General features: G+C 45.4%; 1 protein-coding gene across 7 annotated transcripts in view; it reads left to right on the top strand.

The window, feature by feature from the left end:
• The window catches only part of srrm4 (serine/arginine repetitive matrix 4), a 41,319-nt gene that overhangs the window by 623 nt on the left and 17,038 nt on the right, over nt 1-23,658 (top strand). The window contains exons 1-5 of one of the 7 annotated variants that reach the window (XM_061818191.1): nt 2,078-2,096; nt 2,253-2,549; nt 21,241-21,307; nt 22,152-22,267; nt 23,531-23,620. In XM_061818191.1, coding sequence (XP_061674175.1) covers nt 2,503-2,549; nt 21,241-21,307; nt 22,152-22,267; nt 23,531-23,620 — 320 coding nt within the window. In that variant the 5' untranslated portion in view covers nt 2,078-2,096; nt 2,253-2,502. The other 6 variants (XM_061818188.1, XM_061818187.1, XM_061818190.1 and 3 more) reach the window with 6 other exon arrangements.

The raw sequence follows: 23,658 nt of genomic DNA, 5'->3' as shown, positions 1-23,658 counted from the left end.
GAGTGCTAGAGTCTATCTCAGCTGTCAACAAGCAGGAGGCGGGGTACACCCTGAACTGGTTGCCAGCCAATCGCAGCTGCACTCACAATCACACCTCGAATCTCCAATTAATGTTGCATGTTTTGGGGATGTGGGAGGAAACTGGAGTGCCCGCAGGACACCCACACAGGCACGGGGAGAACATGCGAATTCCACGCAGGCGGGACCGGGATTCGACCCAGGACCTCATAACTGTGAGGCCAACGCTTTCCAGCTGATCCACCGTGCCACCTCCCATTAGGCTTTTACGCTTGCGCAATTATTCAGTGTTCAAAAGTCTCTAAAAATGATATTTTACCTTGTAGCTCAACATTATCTTTAGCTAATCAAGCTCCAAATATAGAATCCCCACTTTCACCCTAAATTTAAGATAGTCAAATAATCAACCTGGTTGTATAAGAGTTTAGTAATCAAATAAATATTGAATGCAAATGTAAAAATACCAGGCAAACGAAAGAGAACCAAAGCCAAAATGTCCCGGTAGTGTTCCAACTGCAGGAGGAAAGAAGGTTGAGGGTCGTGTCTGCTTATTCAAGTGTCAGCAAAGTCTTCACGTGCTCGTCGTCGTCACTCAACGCAGACCTCACTAGCTTGCGTTAGCTTTCTTAGAGCAAACCCCGTTTTTAGCAGTTTACTCCACCCACACACGGCGTAATTTGGGTAGTGCATCCAAAAAAAAAAACCGCACAATCACAATTGACTTTCAACAATCCTCACCGAACCCGTTGGTCAACTTTGATAAAAGTCCCCTGGTACCTTTCCATTTTTCGTCAAGTAATGCCAACAAGTCCCTCCCTCTCTTCCTTATCAAACGTTCTTTCCATTGACATGGAATAAAAATGTATTCTACCTCGTTGATTCTTTCTCACTCCTAATAATAAATTAACAAAAGTATTTCTATTTCGCACGGTGGATCAGCTGGAAAGCGTTGGCCTCACAGTTCTGACGTCCCGGGTTCGATCCCGGTTCTGCCTGTGTGGAGTTTGCATGTTCTCCCCGTGGCTGTGTGGGTTTTCTCCGGGTACTCTGGTTTCCTCCCGCATCCCAAAAACATGCAACATTAATTGGAGTCTCGAAATTGCCCTTAGGTGTGATAGCTGGGATAGGCTCCAGCACTCCCCCAACCCTTGTGAGGATAAGCGGCTAAGAAAATGGAGGAATTTCTATCTCACAAATTAACAGAACTTATTTAAAAAAAAAATTCCAAAAGAAGATAAATTCAGCACATCTTAACAACAAATAATATTCCATAACTTGATATAAAGAAAACCTATAACTCAATAACTACTCAATGAATTTGAACATTTAACTTATTACCAGAGTGTACAACAATATTTTAACTAGCATTTTTTTAACCAGGTTGCATCACAAATATTTCATAGTTTTACAAAAGGAGTATGAATAAGGTAATTAATCATCCTGAGAACAATTGTTGCAGTAATTTTCTGTGCCACTGATAGTAACACTTTGAATACTCTTACAAACTGCTGTCAATAAAACAATATGCGCGTTGATGGCACGGACGCCGTCACGGGCCAACATTTCCTGCTGCGTATTTCATCGATTGAAAGTAGAGATGAAAGCATCATATGGGCAATCATTTGGAACCCAAACTTCAAACATTTACAAAACAAATTGACAGAAGTATTTCAGTTTGGAATGAAGCAATTGGATCGTGTTATTTTTTTTTCCACTCATGTATTCAATAGCTGCGGAAGTTCAGTAAACTACTCCACAAAAAGGGATCATCCACAGTGTTATAGAGTAATAAAGGTACGACTTCGCGCTTCACCTATTGCGGATTCAGTGCATCGCGGGTTTTTCATTCCCCCCCCGCCCCTCCAATAAAAGCCAGATTAGCTTCCAGTAGGTACTATACTACATGAGGCGCATTGATACAACGCGGATTGATACAACAGTGAAGAAAAAAACAATTTGATTGGTTGCCTGCGAGACATCCACCAATGAGAGCACGAGTGGCAACTTCCCTTGTCCCACCCATTTCCTTGTTGTCTGCGTTGTCTCGTTCACGCTGTTGACCTGCTCGTATATTTACAGTAAGTTAGTTTTGTGTTTGTGATAACCTTTTTTTTTTTAAGCGATAACATTTTTTATTATGTAGTTATAATACCACCTCGGCGTTGTGCCCCAGCGAAAGCTTCCTCCACGGCACTTGAGTGGTAGTGACTACGCGTCCACGTTTATCCTTTTAGGGATCCCCCGTGAGGAATCGACTCATATTTGGAAGCATTTTTCGCCTTTTTGGGATCGAGCGGGAGGAATCAACCACTTTGTGCAACAAATGGCGCAGGCACCGCAGGGACCTACTGGGATGTCCTCCCGAGCTCCGGACAGGGCCCTTTTCTCCTTGTTGGACCCTGCACTCTGTATGGTGCTGGAGAAAGAGTTTCCTACATGAAAAGCGCACATTTTTAACATGGATGAAAAGCCTTTTTTTGGAAGATGTCTACGTGCACTTCTTCAACGATCATCATGTTGCAATGCTGCAGGTGAGTAAAGCTATACATGAAAATTCCTAGTGTGTGTGTGGGGTGGGTGGTGGTTGGGGGTGATTAGAGCGGGTCCTAATTCGCGGTTTTTCATATTTCTCCAGGGCTTCTGATCCCCATTAACCGTGAAAAATGAGGGATTACTGCCTATTCTTGTTTTGCATACTTGTGCACGCTTTTCTAACTTATGTCATGCTTCATATTCATTTTATTCACGCACAACGGGAACAGAATTGTTGCGATCACATGGCAGCGCATTTCGTTTTTATCTTTGCATCTTACCCTCTTGACTTAGCCGTATTTAAACACAGATTCCCATTTGGGAAATGTCGCTTCCCACGGCTTTTCCGGCATCTTTGTGGTCGGCGGCTTGAAAGGGGTCAGGATGAAGCCAAACGGTGGCATCCTCTTGTATTTGCGGGCTTCAGCAATGGCCGCCAATGTGGTTAAGATGAGAGCGCACGTGACCAACGTCAGGTTGACCTTCAGCAATCTGGACATGATCGGTTCACCTGGGAGGGCAAAATATTAGGAACAGATCTTAGCACCATGCCACCTATCAGCATAAAAATAAGCATTTTCTTCAGATCCATCCATCCATTATCCACCGCTTTTCTGGGTCGGGTTGTGGGGGAAGGATACCCAGACTTCCCTTTCCCCAGCCACTTCTTCCAGCTCTTCCGGAGGGATCCCGAGGCGTCCCCAAGCCAGCCGAGAGACATAGTCTCTCCAGCGTGTCCTGGGTCGTCCTCGGGGTCTATTTCCGGTGGGACATGCCCGGAACACCTCACCAGGGAGGCGTCCGGGAGGCATCCGAATCAGATGCCCCAGCCACCTCATCTGGCTCCTCTCAATTCGGAGGAGCAGCGGCTCGACACTGAGCCGCTCCCGGATGACCGAGCTTCTCATCCTATCTCTAAGGGAGAGCCCGGACACCCTGCGGAGGAAACTCATTTCAGCCGTTGTATCCGGGATCTTGTTCTTTTGATCACGACCCACAGCTCATCCCCATAGGTAAGGGTCGGAACGCAGATGGACTGGTAAATTGAGAGCTTCGTCTTTCGACTTAGTTCCCTCTTCACCACAATGGACCGATACAAAGTCCGCATCCCTGCAGACGCTGCACCGATCCGTCTGTCGATCTCCCGCTCCATTCTTCCCTCACTCGTGAACAAGACCCCAAGATACTTGAAGTCCTCCACTTGGGGAAGGATCTCATCCCCGGCCTGGAGAGGGCACGCCACCCTTTTCCGACTGAGGACCATAGTCTCGGATTTGGAGGCGCTGATTCTCATCCCAGCCGCTTCACGTATGGACACAATTTTTTCGCCCCGTATTATTATCGTGGAAATATTATACCTGACACCACGGTGGCGTGACTGGTTAGAACATCTGCCTCACAGTTCTGACATGCATTCATTGGAGACCCTAAATTGCCCCTAGGTGTGATTTTGAGTGCAAATGTATGTTTCTCTGTGCTGGAAACCAGTTCAGGGTCTGCCCCACCTCCTGCCCCTTGCCAGATGGGATAGGCTCCAGCACTCCCATGACCCTCGTGAGGTTAAGCAGCTCAGAAAATAGACGAAGGTATTCTACCTACCTTTTCACTCTCCAGGTTGAAATCGAATCAGTTCTTTGTGGTTGAGGTAAGCAGTACTATGCCGGACCTTCGACAGCAAGACTTAAGTACCTCTTCGCATGTTGACTTAGTATTTCATTTGTTTGGTTATAAAATAGAACACTGTGGCTCTATTTGTAGATTTTTTGCATAATGAATAAAATGTTTGGTCAAGCAACCAACCGTGACGTCTGCATATTCACCCAAGTATTTTAAAATATATTTCATTGTTTTACTCAAGGACCACGGCCCCCACAGCAGAATAATCCCCCCCCAAAAAAATTTATATCACACTTGTTTGACGGAAAAACTAGATGTGCATGTTAGGGCACTTCCACGCTGGTCCTGCAGTGCGATTTACAAAATGTACACCGTCTGCCATGACACTTTCCACGACGTGCGCATCCTGGCACTCACATGATCTCGAGTATAAAATTCTTTATGGTCCTTACCCTGTTCCTTTAGTTTTTATTTCTATTTTTATCATTAAAGGTTATTAATGACCCGATGAATTACGGCCCAAAAAGAGCACCATTTTTGTTCTTCCTCGCCTCCCGGGCCGCTTATTCCCTCCCATCCTGCCCCAGTTCTGCTTACCCCTTACAGTAAATAACTCCTCTCACGTTACTTTAACACTCTGTTCTCTGATTAAATCAAATTAATTGCTCTCAGGATGATTAGTTGAATATTAAGGTCTCTGAACAAGACTTTTTTTCTCTTTCAAGACAAAGATTTTCAGGGTGTTGCAATACTCATCGTTCTCGTGGTGACTGACGACTGTTCTTCTCTTCTGATGGTAATGAGCATCTCGCCATGTGAATGATTACTCAAGTATCATTACTGCAACTGCTTCCTGAGAGCGTTTATCTTGTTGATCGTTGATGCTTTACGCACCACCCCTTAATTTTGGAAGACTTTTAATGTAACTCTGAGCTGTTATTGTTATTAACCCACACAAGCATGCAGCCGCATAATTGCAAATCTAACTTCAAAGAATGTTTTGAAAAGTTTTTTTCAACTTTGTAAATGATCTGTGCTGTTTGGATTTTTAACCTTACCTGATAATTTGAATGATTTTGAGTGTGATTCAGATGGCTGCCTTTTTGGATTTGGTCGATTACCCCCTTATTGTAGAGTTGTTTCGTTGTTGAACCGACTACATTTATGTAGTTGTCGCTCCAAATATTGACACAGTAGCTAAATATGGCAAGACTAGGAAGCAGTACAAGATGTGGAGTTTGTTACGATCAGGCAGGCCCGCATTGGCTGAATGTCTGACAAGTGTGTGCGCTTTTGGAAATGGTTGGCAAATTAAAAGAAAGATGTTTCTGAAGCGTTGGGAGTATTGCACAGTTCCAAGAAATAGCTCTTTTTTTTCTTTTTGATTTCAACCTCTTAACAGTTGAGATTCTCAGATTTCCCTTCCCTATTGGTTGAGCCGTGCGATATTTTGAGAATGTCAAAGGAGCATCCTAGAATGTGATCAAGACCTGGGGCTCTTTTTGGCTCCGCTAATGTAGTCTGAATGGGCCCAAGTTGCTGTACTTTCTCCTCAGCTTCTGCACCTCTCTGTCCTCCTCCTTCAGCTCGGTGATGAAAGTCTGCACCGCGGGCATGTCAAACTTGATATGTTGCGCCACCTGGTGGAGTGCAGAAGACACGCACATGGGCAGGCACGACTTCTTTGCATGTTTGTGTGTCACTTACCTCATCCATCATCTTTTCTCAAGTCCTCCTCCAGGAGGAAAAGTTTACACACCTGCTCACATGGAGCCTGTAAATCTCTCTAAACCAGAGGAAAGTCACTGCGCTTCAACTTCGCTCGCTCTGAAACACACACTTACAGGTTACGTTTGCAAATTTGACAAAGACAATACGTACAGGTATTTTGTTATATGTAAATTTAGAATAATTAAATCCCCTTTGTCAAACCAGCAAAATATAACAAAGCAGTTGCATTTCGTTTAAGACAATTTAATCACACACAATATAATAACAAACTAACACAAAATAGAGGTCCAGTGGCAGGTTTTTGGGGGGATGGTGCCCAACGAAATGCACACGCAGGAGGAGACGACTCCTTGTGCTAAATTTTTTTTTTCCATTCATGGAATGACAGTTTGTGTAAAACCAGGGTTCATTTATTTAAATATTGGCTGTTGTATTTAGGCGGCACGGTCGCTCAGCTGGTAAAGTGTTGGCCTCACAGTTCTGAGGACCCGGGTCGCAGGAGTGCTGGAGCCTGTCCCAGCTGGCAAGGGGCAGGAGGCGGGGTACACCCTGAACTGTTCGCCAGCCAATCGTAGGGCACATCGAGACAAACAGCCGCGCTCACAACTAATGTGTCCAACTAATGTTGCATGTTTTTGGAATGTGGGAGGAAACCGGAGTGCCCGGAGAAAACCCACGCAGGCACGGGGGGAGAACATGCAAACTCCACACAGAGAAGGCCGGGATTGAACCCGGGCCCTCAGAACTGTGAGGCATACACTTTCCAGCTGATCCACCGTGCCCATTGAAATACAAAAAAATACAATACTGTACAGATGTAGCATCAAACATTCTCAGCAATTTTGTACTTGATCACAAGATTGAACCCTTCCAAAGTCAAATTCCACCTCATGATGTGATGAGCAAGGCTTGGCCACTGCCAAGAGGGGCGTGGCCAGGCCACTGCTCAGGGCGGTGCCACCTCTGACAGCTGTCATCAGCTGTTTGTCATTTGGTCTGTGATTAGATCAGACATTTAAGTTTGAGTTTTGGCACTGGCCAGTTCGTTGCATTGTTTTACCGTGTGTGGACACTATTTCATTCTGCGTGAGTACACAAGCGTTTGGTAGTGCTTCCCTTATTTACAGCGTGTCTGTGCCATCATAATCAAGTCTAGTTTTTGTTAAGGTTGTCAAGTTTTGCCACATAGTCATCAGACCCCGTTACATGTTTTTGGAACTCGATTGGAGCCTAGCGAATTTGTGCCTCACCCTTGTCGGACTGCTAAACCGTGGAATAAAGCCACGCCTGATATCATGCCCTCGTCCCGGAGTCCTGCATTTGGGTCTAGCCCCGTGCGTCGTGCTTGTGACTCATAAGTCTGATTTTTGTTCTTCATTTTGTGAAGAAAAGTTAAGGGATTGTGATCCGTAGTAACTTCAGTGGGAAACATGGTAGTGCCTAAGTACACCTCAAAATGCTGCAAAGCTAATAAAAGACCCAAAGTGTCATTTTCAATGGTTGAATAATGTCTTTGGTGCTTATCAAACTTTTTGGAAAAGTAACACACCAGACGATCAAGACCTGAGTCATCTTCTTGCATCAGGACATCACCTGCATCAATTTACAATTTAAATGCTTTCTCAAAGTTTGGTGCCTGCAACACTGGAGAATTATGGCTTTGACTTTTTCAAATGCAGCTTGACAGCTGCTATCTCAACGAAATTTAGTCTAAAGTCTTGGAAGAAATGTCTTTCGACGTGTAATGAATCCAGAAATATCCAAAAGATGAGTGGCAGAATGCAGAGCCGTTATTTAAGTAAGAGGCCGTCTAAAAACCAGCACTTCCCGAACGTTCGACAAAGATCCGCGTCAGATGACGTAATAAAGAAAAATAATGAATGCAATACAATGTTATACATAACAGATACACATATATGCAGACCTGCTTCACTTCCATCACTTCTGATTCCTCCTTTGCCGTCCCATTCTGCCTGTCGAGCAGAAACCTACGACTGTACCTCTGTATCAGAGTGGACTTGGTGCGTGAAATTTTAAGTAGGACTCCTGATATTGCGTTGTTTCGTATGCAAACATTTCGCTCAAAAGAACAAATCTTTTCGGTAAGTGTAATGAACTGAATTCGTTTAGGAAATGATTCATTCTTTGAGCAAGCCCGGTGCTGAAGCGTTGGAGTCGGCTGGGACTGGAAACGGAGGCGTTCTGTGCAGTCTTGACGTTTCAATTGAGACACCCAGCTGTTGCAGTGCAGAAGAGCCGGTCAAATTTTCAGAATAAAAGACACTGACGCCCAAATTGCAATACAACAAAAATGATGTGAATTGGTAATTCTTTCTCTGTGGCCCAGTATCAAATGCCTCACTCCCCGGTACCGATCTGCGGAACGGTGGTTGGGGACCACTGCTCTAGAATAAAGTATCTTGTAATCAGCCCCTAAATGTTTGTTTTGCTTAGCAACATGAAATTTGGTAGACATGTTTGGAATGGGTCGATCCACAAAGTCTTTTAGTTTGAGACATTTTAGCCCCCCCCAAAAAAATGGCGCATTTCTGAAGCCCATTTTGCTTGGCAACATGACATTTGCTAGACATGTCATTCATGAGTCAATTCAATTAAAAAAAAAAAACGCAAGAAGCCATTGGCAAAGACAGAAATTCTTCCATTTTTTTGTGCCTGAAGTGGACATTTTAACCCAAAGATGGCCTTAATTAGCACCCCCTGCATTGACTGGAAAATTCAGCTTTTGCTGAGCAACATGATATTTGGTGGACTTGTCGTTCAGGAAGAGACTCATACATGAAACGCAATCGGATTAACATTTTGTCTTGCAGCCGACTTCGTGAGGATCAGCCGCTCAGAAAATGAACGGCTGAATGATCTTAGTAGCAATTACTGATTGCTGTGCTGTAATTGGCTTCTTTACACTTACTTTGAGTTGACTCCTGAATGAACAAACAAATGAAGAAGAAGAATCGTCTTCGTTTGTAATTCCATTGTAACGTCTTAAATCCAACGAAAAAGAGCAATCCCTACAGCGACAAAGAGCCAGAACGTTTTAGTGGCTGCAAGTGACAAGGAACACTCGGCCAATTTCTTGCTGCATTTTTATCGCAGCCTTCAAGTCTTTATTACTATTTTTATCTCCCACTGCATAAAGTCCCCTTTATCTCGGCACTCCGGTTTGCAAGCGGCACTTTGCGTTCCATCTGCAAACTATAGTGGGGCGTGAGACGGGATGCTGGGGTGCATTATGGGAGCTCTTTCACCAGGCACAACGCGTGTGTCTCTGTGTGTCATGTAGAAAGCTTAGTGCATGGGAGGAGCCAAAGGCCGGGAACCCCCACCCCACCCCCACACCCGCACCCAGGGGTCAACCACATGCTCCTCTTTGTTATGATGCTGGACTCTCAAGACACTCTTGCTATGCGTGCGTTTGTTGACTCTTAAACGTATGAAACATACCAGTTGTTGCTTTCCATCCATCCATCCATCCATTTTGTGGCCGCTTATCCTCACGAGGGTCGCGGGGAGTGCTGGAGCTGTCAACGGGCAGGAGGCCGGGTATACCCGGAGCCGGTTGCCAGCCAATCTCAAGGCACATCGAGATAAACAGCCGCACTCACAATCACACCTAGGGGCAATTTAGAGTGTCCAATTAGTGTTGCATGTTTTTGGAATGTGGGAGGAAACCGGAGTGCCCGGAGGGAACTCACGCAGTCACCGGGGAGAACATGCAAACTCCAAACAGGCGGGTCCGGGATTGAACCGGGACCTCAGAACTGTGAAGCCAACGCTTTACCAACTGACCCACTGTGCCGCCCTTGTTGCTTTGCGTTTTGCGCTTATTCTACGTTAAGCTCCATAAGAACGGGGGCTGCATCTGCAGCAGTCTGAGTGGAGACCCCCACCAGGGTTCAGTTCTGAACTCCAGTGATTTATGTTCTCTGGGTTCGGCTTGCAAGGGGGGCCGGCGGTGCTCTCGTCGTACAAGACAAGGTCGAGGTCCCACAGTCCTTGTGTGTGACGTCATCAAACCTCAAACATCGATGTCACAAATGTGATGATAAACTCGTCCGTCTGGTAGACGGGTTTCGGATTTGGTAGAAATCACACAAAATCTCCAGGGGATAAGTTTTCAAGAGCCTTGGAAATGGCCAAAAATCGATCCTCTTGGTTGAATTCAATGTGTCAAACTTCTTGTGAGACTTTTTGTGGGTCTTCTCGTGATGATTGACATGCCTACCAAATCTCATGTTGCGAATTTTTGGGATGAAGAGTTTCCAAAAATGACCAAACGCACCCACGTCCAACCATAATGGCTGACTTCCTGTGTCTTTTCATGGACAGGTTCTTATTGAATCTTTTTTTGGGGGTCTCGTTAAGATGGATATGTCTATCAAATTCTGAAATCTCAGTAAGCAGCATGTCAGCCATTTTAGTTTGAAGCAGACATTTAATCTGAAAATCAGTTTGGCAGCCCCATTTTTGGTTGAAAGTTCAACCCCTTGAGCCAATTAGGATTTCAAAACAATTTGGTAGGCTTGTCTCTCAAGAGTAGAGCCACTGAAATGTTTCAAGAGGCAAGTGTGCGATCTTGCCTTTGTAGCTGACACTTTTCCTTTTTCTTTCATTTTGGCCATTTCCAGGGTCTTCAAAAACAAATTTCTCAAGAGTTTAAAAAAATTCAGCCCCCGAATGCAGCGTCACTTGGCAGCCGTGTCTCACTTTAATTGTCCAAGAATCCTGTCCCGAAAGTAGACAGGAAGTGTGTGATTTTTGTTTGAAGTGGCCACTTTACGTTGGCTGAATTCCCAAAAATCATTGCGTGTGGGCGGAGCCTGTCTACAAAGTCTGACGGTTCGCCACAAAAAGCGAGCGTCCATTATTGCTGCTTGATTTTTCCCAAACGCCTGGGATGAGCACAAAGCAGAAGCTGGAGGGTCAAGTGAAGTAATGATGTGAGTTGGGGAAGGGGGGGGGGGTGTTCAGTGAAAGGAAGGATGAAAGGAGGTCCCCCCACCCTCACCTACTCCCCTCGCCTCCCTCCCTCCTTTGACGTCATTGGCCAAAAGACACAAAACAAGCCTCTCGCCGCCGAGCTCCTCATTCCACGTTCACTTGTGCACGTTCGGCGCCACGCTCGCTTCTACTGGACCAAAGCGCCACCTTCCGAGGCCCCCCCCCCATGCACACCAACACCACTCGGGACCAATTCCACTCGGACATTCCTCAGATGTGACAGAGTTGAGCAATCTCAGTCCCGGCGCTCATCTGGGACAACAATACCCCCCACTGGAAGTAGCGAGGGTGGGCTTTGCTCCCGGCTGTCACACTGACCCGCCCGGGTGAGTGAGGCGCTCCGCAGCGGACCTCAGGACCTGGACAGCTCCCGGCCGCATTCCCATGCACGCTGCGACGTCCTCGAAATGATGCGGACGGCGCCGGTGGCGGCGGAGTCGCTTGAGAACGCCGCCACGCTGCATCAGAAGCAGCTCTTTGAGAAGTTCTGGAAGGGGACCTTCAAGGCCGTCGCCACGCCGAGGCCGGAGAGCGTCATCGTGGCCAGCATCATCGCGCGCACAAGGCTGCCCCGGTGAGTGGAACTTTTTCAGCTTTGGCTCGTGACGGGCTTCAGTGTCAATGGAAAAAAAAAACAATTTGAATTTGTCGAAGACTCAAAATTGTCTTCACGCTAACCACAGCACATTTTTATTGAAGAGTCTATAAATGTTGAAAACACCTACATCAGATTTAATCAAGACAAGTTGTCGCCAATGTTTCCAAAAACATGCATGGTGGGGTTTTTTTGAAGACTAAATTGACATTTGTGTTTTTCAAAATGTACAAAACTCTTGTGTTGATTGTTCCTGAAAACACGCGCCTGAGCTTTTTGAAGACCAAAGATCATATCAATGTTTGCAAAAACATGTACGCAAGGTTCACTGAATGCTAAGTATGATACTTAGCATTTTTGGAAAACATGGCAGTCCGATTCATTGAACATTTGTCATGGTGCTCAATATTTCAAAATGGCACATACCGGAGTTTTTGGGGAGACTAAATGCTGTCAGTGCTTACAGAAACGCAAACTTTAGGTTGTTCAAAGACTCTAAATCGATGTCAGTGTTTACGAAAATGCGTGCATTCAAGACTGGAAAGCAATGTTTATGAAAGTGTCGAGTTTTTTTAAAAACTTCGTGTTCAGTGTTTACGAACAAAAAAAAAAAATCATTGGTTGAAGACTTAGTCTTTGTTTACACAATAAAAAAAACTGTATTTAACGTTTATTGAAGTCCAAATGTCACCAGTGTTTTGGAAAATGTACGCTCGATACACTGAAAACTAAATCGAAGTCAGTACTTCGGAAAACATATAACCTTATGTTAGGTTGGTGAAAGACTATTAATATTGTTCATAGTTTATGAAAACACCTCAGGTTTTTTTTTTTTTAAATCTAAATCTTTTTGACATTTACGAAAACACACACTTGATGTTTGTTGGAGATAGTTAAAACTGTACAATGTTTTTGTCCCTGTTGAGCTTTATGGAGGTCTAAATGTTGTCAGTGTTTTAAACAAAAATGTACATTAGGTTCACTCAGAACTGTGCATAACTATACGTACAGGTACATATTATGTATAGTATCTATATGTGGGATGTAGGTCAACAGTGCTGTACAAGAGTTTTATTGAAGACTAAATGCTGTCACTGTTTACACAACGCATACCGATGACTGCAAATCGACGTCAGTGTTTCCAAAAACAACCGGCTTCACGGTCACTAGAACACGTTGCGTAGTTTCACAGCCGGGGGGGTCGGGGGCTGCGGCTCGTCTGCTCAGCTTTAGCGTGAACCAGGCGCTCCTCCAGCGTGGCCCCTCGCCAGAATTGAGAGCGACGCCGATGGTGAGTTGAGCAGAGAGCGTGCCGGCATCCCCCAGGGCGGATGACGGCAGCGGCAGATAAATTGGGAGAAACGAGGAAGCGCAGCAGGAAAGAATGCCGATTGGTCTCTGTTGGCGTGTCGCTTGGCGGTCTGGATCGAACCGTCGCCGAGAGGACTGTCAGCGAGGAAGCATGATTCACGCTGTGTGGGTTTTGTTTTCAGGCCTCTCACCTCAGCAGCTGTCTTGGATGATTCACAATTTGGGTGAAAATTAAGCTAAATATGTTCAAATGGCGTGAAAACTCCGAAACGGGGTGAATGACTCCATGGTGATGCCAGCCTTGAGGGGGAAGTCACTCGTAATGGATTAGCAAGGCCAGAGGTGGGACGTCTGGGCTGGCACGATGGTCTTGTTGGAAGGGAGGAAGCAAAGTTTTCGCACATTTCATCTCTGCAGATCTGTCGCGTCTCTTTACGATCTTCAAATGTGACGTCTCTTTGCTCATTTGCTCGTATTTGGGGCGTTTTTGAAGAGTCTTTTTTTTTTAAACGATTAGCTTGCTGTTCATCTGCGCATGTGCAGCGAAACATGCGCTACGACACATTGAGCTTCTTCCGCGGTGGCATTTGAATTTGTGGAGACAAGTCTTGCTAGGAGAACTCGAGTTCTTCCTATGCAGCTTGACCTCTTCCACACATCTGAGCAAAATAATCAGAATGCCGTGAAATAACGCAGTCGGGCAGGAACGTGTCCAACGCCAGCGGTGCTTTTTCACCGCATCTTTCCGGGAGAAAAACTAAACGTGCGGTTCTGACAAAGTCGCTCCGCTTCCCCTTCAAATTGAAATGTCACGTCCTCAGACCGCCAACACTAAATGAGAAGCTTAACATTTTCAAGGTAAAAAAAAAGTCATAAATCCTAACTTGAATAAATTCGAGTAGGCAGAAGCAGCCGAAATCTGTCACCGATGCGCGGTCCACCTTTCATTTGTCTCGCCAGACGTTTTGACAACTTTTCTTTGAAATATTAGTGGAAATAAAAGGCCTGAAGTCAATCTTAAACCATTTGTCTCCTGGAGGTTTTCCTGGAGTGCTTTGAAAACTTTTGCTGCTTCTCATTCCTCAGCCACCCGATTTCGACGAGATGTAGTGCGCTGTTTTCAAGATATTTTTTTTCCTCACATATATATATTTGGCGGCATGGTGGAGCAGCTGGTAAAGCGTTGGCCTCACAGTTCTGAGGACCCGTATTCGATCCCGGACCCCCCTGTTTGCATGTTCTCCCTGTGTCTGCGTGGGTTTTCTCCGGGCACTCCGGTTTCCTCCCACATCCCAAAAATATGCAACATTAATTGGACCCTCTAAATTTCCCCGTCGGTGTGATTGCGAGTGCGGCTGTTTGTCTCCATGTGCCCTGCGATTGGCTGGCAACCAGTTCAGGGTGTACCCTGCCTCATGCCCATTGACAGCTGGGATAGGCTCCAGCACTTCCCGTGACCCACGTGAGGATAAGCGGGAAAGAAAATGCATGGATATTATATATATATATATATATATATATATATATATATATAGTATATATTTTTAACATATTTCTTGCCATGGTGAAAATGGCTCATTTTAGGCTCAGATGCTCTTAGCCAAACATTGCAACATTATCAGAAGCTAATGTCGCTAACACAAATTTGTTGTAACACTGCAGCTCTGCTTACCCTGTGGCCTGGACAAAAAAAAAATGAACTCAGAAAACACTCCATTCGCTTGGAGAAAGTCTGAACGGAAAAGACGTTGGCAAGGATGGAGGGCGTGCTCTAGACCCGCTGCATGTTGATGGAATGTATGTTTAAAAAAATAGATATTGCAGTGTTTATTAAATGCCGAGACATTTAATCTGAATTGTAATTTTAGTCATCATAGACTCACCCCACCCACCCCATATCTGTCCTTTGACTGCCAATCAGGACATTGGAATGTCAGCTGCTGAATGTCATGCAAATTTGATGCTGTTCCTAATATATTGCATCAGCGCCAAGGTGAAACATAAAGTTGCGAAAGTAAACTCCAACATTTCATTCTCAGTGTTAAACGATTGATTGCAGTAGAAGTCGACATAAAAACGAACGCTTGCCACTGGAGCGAGTGCAGGGAACATTAAAGCGTCCGTTGGCGTTTGAATGACAAGAAGAAGAACATTTTCTGCGTCATACTGGCTGGCAGCGACTGATTTTGTTGGCTGCTTTCAGATCATTTTCATTTTACATTCACGCCAAAGAGAAAAAGCGTCTGGTTCAAAATCATTTTTCCTGCTGACTGCTTGACGGAACATTTATGCAAATGCAGACAAACAGCGCCTGTGCTCGTTATCTCCTTCTTCTTCTTCTTGTATTAATGGCTTCTCGCGGTGGGGGCTTCCCTCTCGTGCTTTGTGGCTCCTCTCTTGATTGCCCCCTTTATCATTTCACTGTTGGGCGTCCCTGTACTCCCTCCTTTCCACCATTCGGGGGACAACGACACTGTCTCACAATTTGACTAGCTGGGCACTGGTTACATTGACGGACCCTGCAGATCGGGGGGAGGCTTCTCGTTTTCCACGGGGTGGAGGTTGTGGGCGCCTGGGGTATGGGGGCAGCTCCGGGCCCCTCCGGCCTTTTCCAGGCGCTCGCTTTTGTGGAGCCGGCAGACCAGGGGTGGGTGTCCACGGCTCCCGGGGTGCAGGCGCAGCAATTACAGGTCATGCCTGGACGTTATTTTCCATGTGAGACGCTTCCCACAGGTACTCCCTCACCTCTGGGATTCGGTCACTTGGTGTGGGGCCACTCACTCTTGTAGGCCACCCTGTGATGCGGCTTCTTCTGGAAAAAAAGTGTTCACTACTGCTATTTCCATCCTTTTTCCAAAGTCTACCACCATGTGTCCTTCAAAAGCTCCATTCCTGGATGCCGTACTTCCCCGTCACTTGCACATCGCCCCTGTTTCCTTCCTTCCAAGATGTCCACTCCAATCTGCACCGATCACAACTCTCTCTCCATCTCTGATGCTCGGAAGTACTTCAACTATTTCGTTCCAGAATTTCTCTTAGAACTCTAGGTCACATCCGACCTGTGGGGCATAGCCGCTAAACACATTATACAGAACACCCTCAATTTCAAATTTCAGCCTCATCACTGGATCTTTGACTCAACTCCATTTCTCTTCCCATCTTCCCCATGCTACAAAAATGTACAAACCCTGCCTCTAAACTTGTACCCTTACTGCCTTTCCACTTGCTCTCTTGGGGGCACAATCTATCATCCTTTCTCCTCATCGTCACGTCCAAATCGTAAAACCATTTTTGAACGGCTGAGATAATTATTGCTCTTGAATGAAATTTTACACATCATTCGATATGAGTCAAATATCACTCACGATTCATGTCGTAAATGCTACGGATGAACTGATTTCAATCCCAATTTAATAATAACAACCTGGTATTGTTTTCATTTGAGTCACTAAATGGTTGCATAAATACAATATTTGGCTTCATTTTTATGTCCGTAGCGCACCGAGCAAACGAGAAAAGTCGCATGCTGTGCTTGCATGCCAGAAGGATATCATTGATTGCGTCTGTCTGGCACGGTGTGGCGGGTACGCGGCTAATTATATAATGTATAATTAAGCACTTTGGCGGACGAGCTAATTTCAGCGGCTCGCTGTTGCTTGTTAGAAGCGCCGTCCCCAAAGTTTTGTTTTTCCACTTTCACATCAAACGAAAAAAACACTTCTCCCACTCCTTCTTCTTGTCTTCCTCTGTCTTGCCCTTGTTCTGTTTCTTTTATCCTCCCCCCGACCTTCTTTTTCCTCTTCTCCGTCTGTGTCTTCATTTGGAAATACGTGAAAGTGTCTCCGATCGCCACGTAATTAAAGATTTATTTTGAGTCGTTCCATTTAAACGGAGAGGGGAAGATGGGGGGGGGGTGTCATTGTGTCAACGCGCTCTTTGAGATCGCTTTGAAATAAAACACTCCGATTGTCTAACGAGGGAGCCTCGCAATTATTGATCTGTCTTTATTTTGGACCTTTTGTCCCTTCGACGAGATGGCAAACTCTATGCAAACGATGATACATCGATTGTTATTTCCTGAGGACATCATCATTTTGAGGGCTTTCTTACACTCTAATCAGCAAATGTGTGTTCATCATGGTGAACATTTTAAATTGGCTCTGTAAAGACCCCTGGTGGGTCACGGCGGTCAGCAGCCTAAAGTCGCTTTCATTGAGCTGCATAAAATTTGGGAGATGTTGTCTTTCTTGAGTCGGGCCAAGTCAGCAAGTCAAGGCCCCGTCACACCGTGACGTTCTGGTCAACGTTCTCTGAACATTTCAATCGTTCTATTTTTCAGCGTTCTCAAACTTAGATGACACATCTGACGTGTGATGAACGTATGACTTAACGTGTGTCTAAAAACCCTAAAAACCATTAGCGTGCGCTAACGTTTCACTGGCGCGCGACGAGCGATTTGTCAATGTTAGACCAGGGTGTTGAGCGTGTGACTAAACGGGTGAATAACGACAGAATAGTGTTTTGATGGCGTGTAATTTTTACAGTGGAACGGGAACGAAAAAGTTGGAAATTTCATAGTCACTTCGGTTGTTCTCGTGAGTTTGAACAGTCAGCATCATGCCGCCTAAACGAAAAAAAGGTGGGCTGCGGACTTCAGCAACTAGCGCTGCATGTAAGAATGCAAAGCATCGGTTTATATACCCATATGCAGGGACGTTCGGGAAACGCTCGAATGACGCTCAATGGACGTCAAAGGACGTTCGTTTGACTTTAGTTACACGCTGTGTGCGCTAGGGGATTTGTTCAGTGGTCGTTGACAGGTCGCCAGTGAGTCGTTCACTGCGAAGCAAACCATTAAGTAACAACCAAGTAACGCTACAGTAACGACTGACTAACGATAGCCAAACGCGTACAATGCTCGCCGAACTTTAGTAAAACGTTGCACGAAAGTTCTTGAACGTTCTGCAGCGTTTAAAATTACACGCTGATGAACGCTGGTCTCGGTGAGAACTTTTGTGCATGTTCAAAACTTTTTTTCCGGACCGGCGTTCTCCGCCGATTCCCAACGATCATTGACGTTCACTAGCGTTCAAACAACGCTTTTCTGGCGCTATCCTGGCGACCATGGGCGACTACCAACGTTTCCTCAAACGCTGACCAGAACGTAATGGTGTGACGGGGCCATCACAACCTAAAAGGGGCAACTAGACTGCGTTGTTTCTGGAAGCTACCGAGATGTTGGTGGATTTCCGTTGCACCCCAGATATTCTTTTCAAAGCTCAGTACTCAACTATTTGCACTTTGACAGAGGAAATTGGGTGCAGATGCTTATCATGAGTACACGCACAAAAAAAAAAAAGCTTGTTCAAAGCATTGTCCTTTATCTCCAGCCACAGGAGGAAATTTCACATTGCAACACAAAATTCGGTAGACGTGTCCCTACCAAATAAACCCACAAAATAGTCTCAAGAAAGCGTTCATAATAAGAAATAGGAAGTCAAACATTTTGTCTTGAAACTGTTGGACGCTACCAATGAAGAATCTTAGTCAAGGTCCAAAAAAATACGTTTAAAAAAAATCAGCCAACCAAACCATTTTCAGCTGTCAACATAAAATTTGGTGCAATTTTGAACCATGTATACTCAACAAAAGGACGGTGTTAAACTTTCCAAGACAACGATCTTTGATCTTTTCCTTTTGGCTTGTCCCGTCAGAGGTCGCCACAGCGTGTTATCTTAGATGCACACGTATTTGTTTGGCACAATTTTACACCAGATGCCCTTCCTGACGTAACCCCTCTGCATTTACCCGTGGACCAAACCCGCTTAGCTTCCGAGACCTGACGTTCTCAGGGTAGCATGGCCGTAAGTCAAGACAACAAAGCTTGATGACTCCCGTTAAATCAAAAATCTCAGCTCCACCAGGTCCAAGCAAGTTCAATTTCTTTCTAAAGACACTGACTTGGAGAGCATTGGGCCCACAGTTCTGAGGACCAGAGTTTGAATCCCAGTCCCGCCACTGTGGAGTGCGCATGTTCTCCCCGTGCATGCGTGGGTTTTATCCAGGCACCCCGGTTTCCCCCAACATCCCAAAAATCGTGTATTTAATTGGCTGCCCCCGGGTGTGTGACTGTTGTCTGTCTCCATGTGCCCTGCGATATCACATTAACTATTCAGTATTTGTTGCAGTTATTTATGAGAAATGTGTCCCGATACTGTGCAAGTGATGTATTATTCATTTTTGGCCGTCATGTTGACTTTGCCGGTTTCCTCTCCGAGGCCAGTGATTAACACATCTGGCCCGGCGTCCTTCCCTCCCCCGGCGGCTCGTCCTGCCGAGAGGCGGGAGGGAGATTAGCTAGCTAAGGCGTTATCGGCTGACAAGGCGGCGAACGGACTTGGGGGGGGGCGAAGGGACACAGCAACGCTCCTCCGGGGTGAGTGGTGGCTCATGAGGCTCCGCGAACACTTTCACAGACGACGAGCTTTGACTGCGGGGTCGTCGCCGCTTGGACCGCCTCAGATAATTCCACCCTGAAACTGAACTTGTGAGCTTTTATTTCAAACACTTCCCTTGTGTCTTGGTAAAAGTCTGCCCAACAACACAAGACAGGTTAAATAAAGAATTCCTTTTCCTCCTTTTCAAATGAAAGAAAATGCCATTAAGTTGCCCAACATTTTGGAGCGCTGTCCAATAGGGGATTCGGTGACAGTAAAGTATCCAAAGGAAATGAAAAGCATCATGGGTAAAGATTGACATCCCTCCTAGCCAATGGGATGCGAGGGAGGTGCTATGACAATGGACAATGGGAGAGCAGCTCTTTCGCGCCACACAAACCAAGATACAGGATCTTTACATTTGGTTGAATTTAGGAATCCAGCACCTATTTTTTCATTTCTTATCCTGAATTTCCTTTGTAACTAGAGACACTATTTTTCCAAGGAGACATTTCATACCCTGAATTTTTCATCACTAGAGACGTTTGTAAATAGAGGTTCCAGCATACTTCTAATAAAAAGTATATTACAGTGACATCATTGAATAAAATGCCAAGAATTCAACAGTCATTGTTTCAATTCAATGGACGTAGTTCCGCTCCTTGTGGCGTGTGCATCTTGGCCTCCTGGGGGCAGTAGTAAACAGTAGTCGGAAGCATCCATCCATCCATCCATTTTCTGAGCCGCTTCTCCACACTAGGGTTGCAGGAGTGCTGGAGCCAATCCCAGCTGTCGTCAGGCAAGGGGCAGGGTACGCCCTGAACTGGTTGCCGGCCAATCGCAGGGCTCACGAAGACAGACAACAGTCACTTCACAATCACATTTTTAGGGGCAATTTGAGGCCAAGGTCAGGCACTCATTGATCGACGAGCTGGGGGGGGGCGGGGACGATAAGGCCACTCACCCCCCCCTGCGATTGGATTTCGGCTTCAGTGACGCCGAGGATTCGCTCTCAGCGTGTGAGTTCAGTTCTGTGGCTCGTACGCTGCCCGTTCATGGCCACCATTTTTAGCCATGCTTGTACTGTAATGTAATGTAACTTCCCAAGGGAAAGGAATTTTATTTTCAACTTTATTTGTTTAAATACAGTATGTAATCCATTTCAAATTCATTAAGGTTTTGCTGCATTACTGTTTTTCATTTTTTTGGAGAGTTATAGTTATAATAGTGTGTGTTGGGCCTGTACCAGGGGACAATATAGAAAAAGAGAAGCACTGTGAAAAAAAAAAAAACTGTCGCTGCGTACACGCATTTTTGTGTGTGTGTGTTTTTCCAAAGTGTCAGGGATTACTTCCATACGCCAACAAGTGAACGCAACGGCGTATAATTGGAGGCGGACGCGTCAAGACTTTAAATTGGCTTCCACGTCTCTCTCTCACACAAACACAGACACACACAAAAGAAGCTATTTACGCATTTGCAGACGAGCGGAAGCTTCTAAACGATTCTCCTTAAATTGGCCCATGAAGTGGCAGCAGCCAGATGGCTTTCCTCACGGAGTCGGAAGAGGTGTTCCTTTTCTTGACACGCTTCACTTTCCAGTCGCAAACTGTCACCCGTCAGCCAGCCGAGGCGCCACCCAAACACACGTTTGGCGTGTTTGGATTCATAATTTCAGAAATCATCTGAATTCTGCCCAAATTTCATCGGCAAGGAACAGATCGATTGTTTGAATATTGAGAGCTGGGGTGGCAAATGTAGGATCCCACCTCCAGGCAATAATGGAAGGACACCGTGCCCCCGCCCCTGAAGACCCCAAAAGCGTCGGACCAAGCAACTCGTTCTGATGAATCGGGGTGCAAAACCCGCTCACCCTCGGGTGGGAGAAGGCAAAGCCGCAGGGCACTAAATCTGCCCGATTGCGTTTTGTGTTGCGGCCAAAATGCACTCAAAGTGACTTTTTTTGTTTGTCTTTTGTAGTCCCGAGGCCAAGGCCGACCGAACGCCAGGTGACCACCAGATGGAGGACACGCCCCCTGACCCCAAGGTGACCCTATCTACAATGGAAAAAAAAAACTATTGGACACCAATAGGCTGGTAAAGTGTTGGCCTCGCAGTTCTGAGGACCTGGGTTTGATCCCGGCCCCGCCTGTGTGGCGTTTGCATGGTCCCCCCCGTGGCTGCGTGGGATTTTCCCCGGACACTCCGGTTTCCTCCCACATCCCAAAAAGATGCAACATTAATTGGACACTGTAACTTTCCCCTAGGTGTGATTGTGGGCGCGGTTGTTTGTTTCTATGTGCCCTGCGATCGGCTGGCAACCAGTCCAGGGTGTACCCCGCCTCCTGCCCGTTGACAGCTGGGATAGGCTCCAGCACTCCCTGCGACCCTCATGAGGATAAGTGGCGAAGAACACAGGTGGATGGATGTACACCAATAAAGTGACATGAGAATGGAATCCATAACATTAAGCCATAAAAAGTTGACGTATAACAAGGAAAAGTCATCATTTATATGACATTTTTTTAACATTTGTATGAGCATCGAATCGTTATACAGTCCTTGATTTTCACATTTAATTCAAACTCGAACAAAGTTTCACTCACATGACTTGTGTCTGAAATCTTCTTTCGCTCTCGAAATGGATGGAAACGCCATCCGTGTGCCTCCCGAATGTCGAACTGTCAACACGTTGTAATGTTAGGTCATTGTGAACTTTTTCAACGCTAAAACTCATGAAAATCAGCATAAAGCATTACTTGGAGGCGTATAAAAACTACAAAATGGTGGAAATTCGTTGAGCGCTCAGCTGCACGAGAAAATAAAGTGGAATAAGTTTCCCTGAATAAGATGCCATCACTGTAGTAAAACATAAACTGTGTTTTCTCCAGCCATGTGACGACAGCAACACGAGGAAGGGGGCGGCCGCCGACTCCGCGGCGCCCCCGATCGGCAGGAAGAAACACAAACGCCATCGCCATCACCGCCACCGCCGCCGGGCCGAGAGGTGAGCCAAGTCACAGAGTGCAAACGTTAGCGACACTTCAAGGTTCAAAACATACTTCCTTGCCTTTGGATATGTGTTTCCAAAATATTCCAGCACGATTATAATGCAACAAGAAAAATATTTTTCTTTCTTCTTAAGTTATTTGTGATCGACTGCAATTTCTTGAACTCAAATGGACTTTTTGATATGCATGGGGGCCGGAACGGATTAATGGGTTTTGGGTTGCTTTCAATGGGGTAAAATAATTTGAGATGTGAGGCATTTGAGTTACAAGGCTAATCCTGTGATGAATTCATTTTTTTTCTACACAAAGCATTTTTTTTCTTGTGAAATGTCTTCATTCTCACTTGAAAATAATTTTCTTCTTGTGATACTGTGACTTTTTTTTCCCTCCAAATTATGACCTTTTTTCCCACTTGATTCTCATAAACTCCGTCTATTGATTCTAATATTCCGAGTTTTGTCAAAGTTAGTAGTTTTCCATAAACTTTGATCAGTGTAGAATCACAACATATTTTTTTCAGTTATCTTCCTTCGCAAAACCTTTTCTAGATGCCTTCCCTGAGAACACACGGAATTCGCACGCTAACATCTTGTGTGGGCAGGCGTATGGTTTTTGTTTTTATTTTTTTATTATTCCGGGCCCTCAGAGCAACGCAGCGCCTTTTGTCCTCGCTGTCTTGCCGGGGACTCATCATCGCGTCGCAGATAATCTCACTTGTGATTGTTTGGAGATGTTTTTTTTTTTAATACGTTGTGATTCACACGGTGAGTCACGAGGATTAAACAAGATGAAGGCTAAATAGTCGTGCTAACGCGACAAACATTTCATGTGGAATTCAACAGCGGCAATCCATCATGTTAGAATGACATCAGCGTTTAATGGACTGAAGCAAAAAAAAAGAATCAAGACTTTCTTTTCATTTGATTGACTACCGCAATAAAAAATCTTGTATATCGATCCCACCACATCCCGTTTTTTACCATCATTGGGCTTTATCTGGCCAACTCAAAAGCGACTGGATACACTCGTTACCATGGATACGCCAACGAGAGAGGATGGCGCCGACCGCATTCTAAAATAAAAAAAGGGGGGAAAACGTCTGTTGGTGGTCACGGCTGCTCAGAATATTACAACTTTGTCCAAATTGTGATTATACTCTCATAATATATATTATTGTGCAAATGCTGATTTCTTTTGTTTCCCTTTGGATTTCAACCCATCCTCAAGCAAATGTCCCCCCCCCCCTTCCCGTCCTGCAGCGCTTCCTTTGATGAGGAGTCACCGTCCCTCAAAGCCAAGAAGAAGAAGAAGAAGAAGCGGAAGTCAGAGCGCAAAAGTTCGAGGAGGAGGTGAGTTTCCTTTTAAGCGGGTGCCGTCAAGTCTCATG

This window comes from Syngnathoides biaculeatus, chromosome 4, assembly GCF_019802595.1.
Source record: "Syngnathoides biaculeatus isolate LvHL_M chromosome 4, ASM1980259v1, whole genome shotgun sequence".
In the NCBI taxonomy this organism is placed as follows: domain Eukaryota; kingdom Metazoa; phylum Chordata; class Actinopteri; order Syngnathiformes; family Syngnathidae; genus Syngnathoides; species Syngnathoides biaculeatus.
The sequence above is the reverse complement of the archived record's forward strand: the minus strand, read 5'-3'. Positions and strand labels throughout refer to the sequence as shown.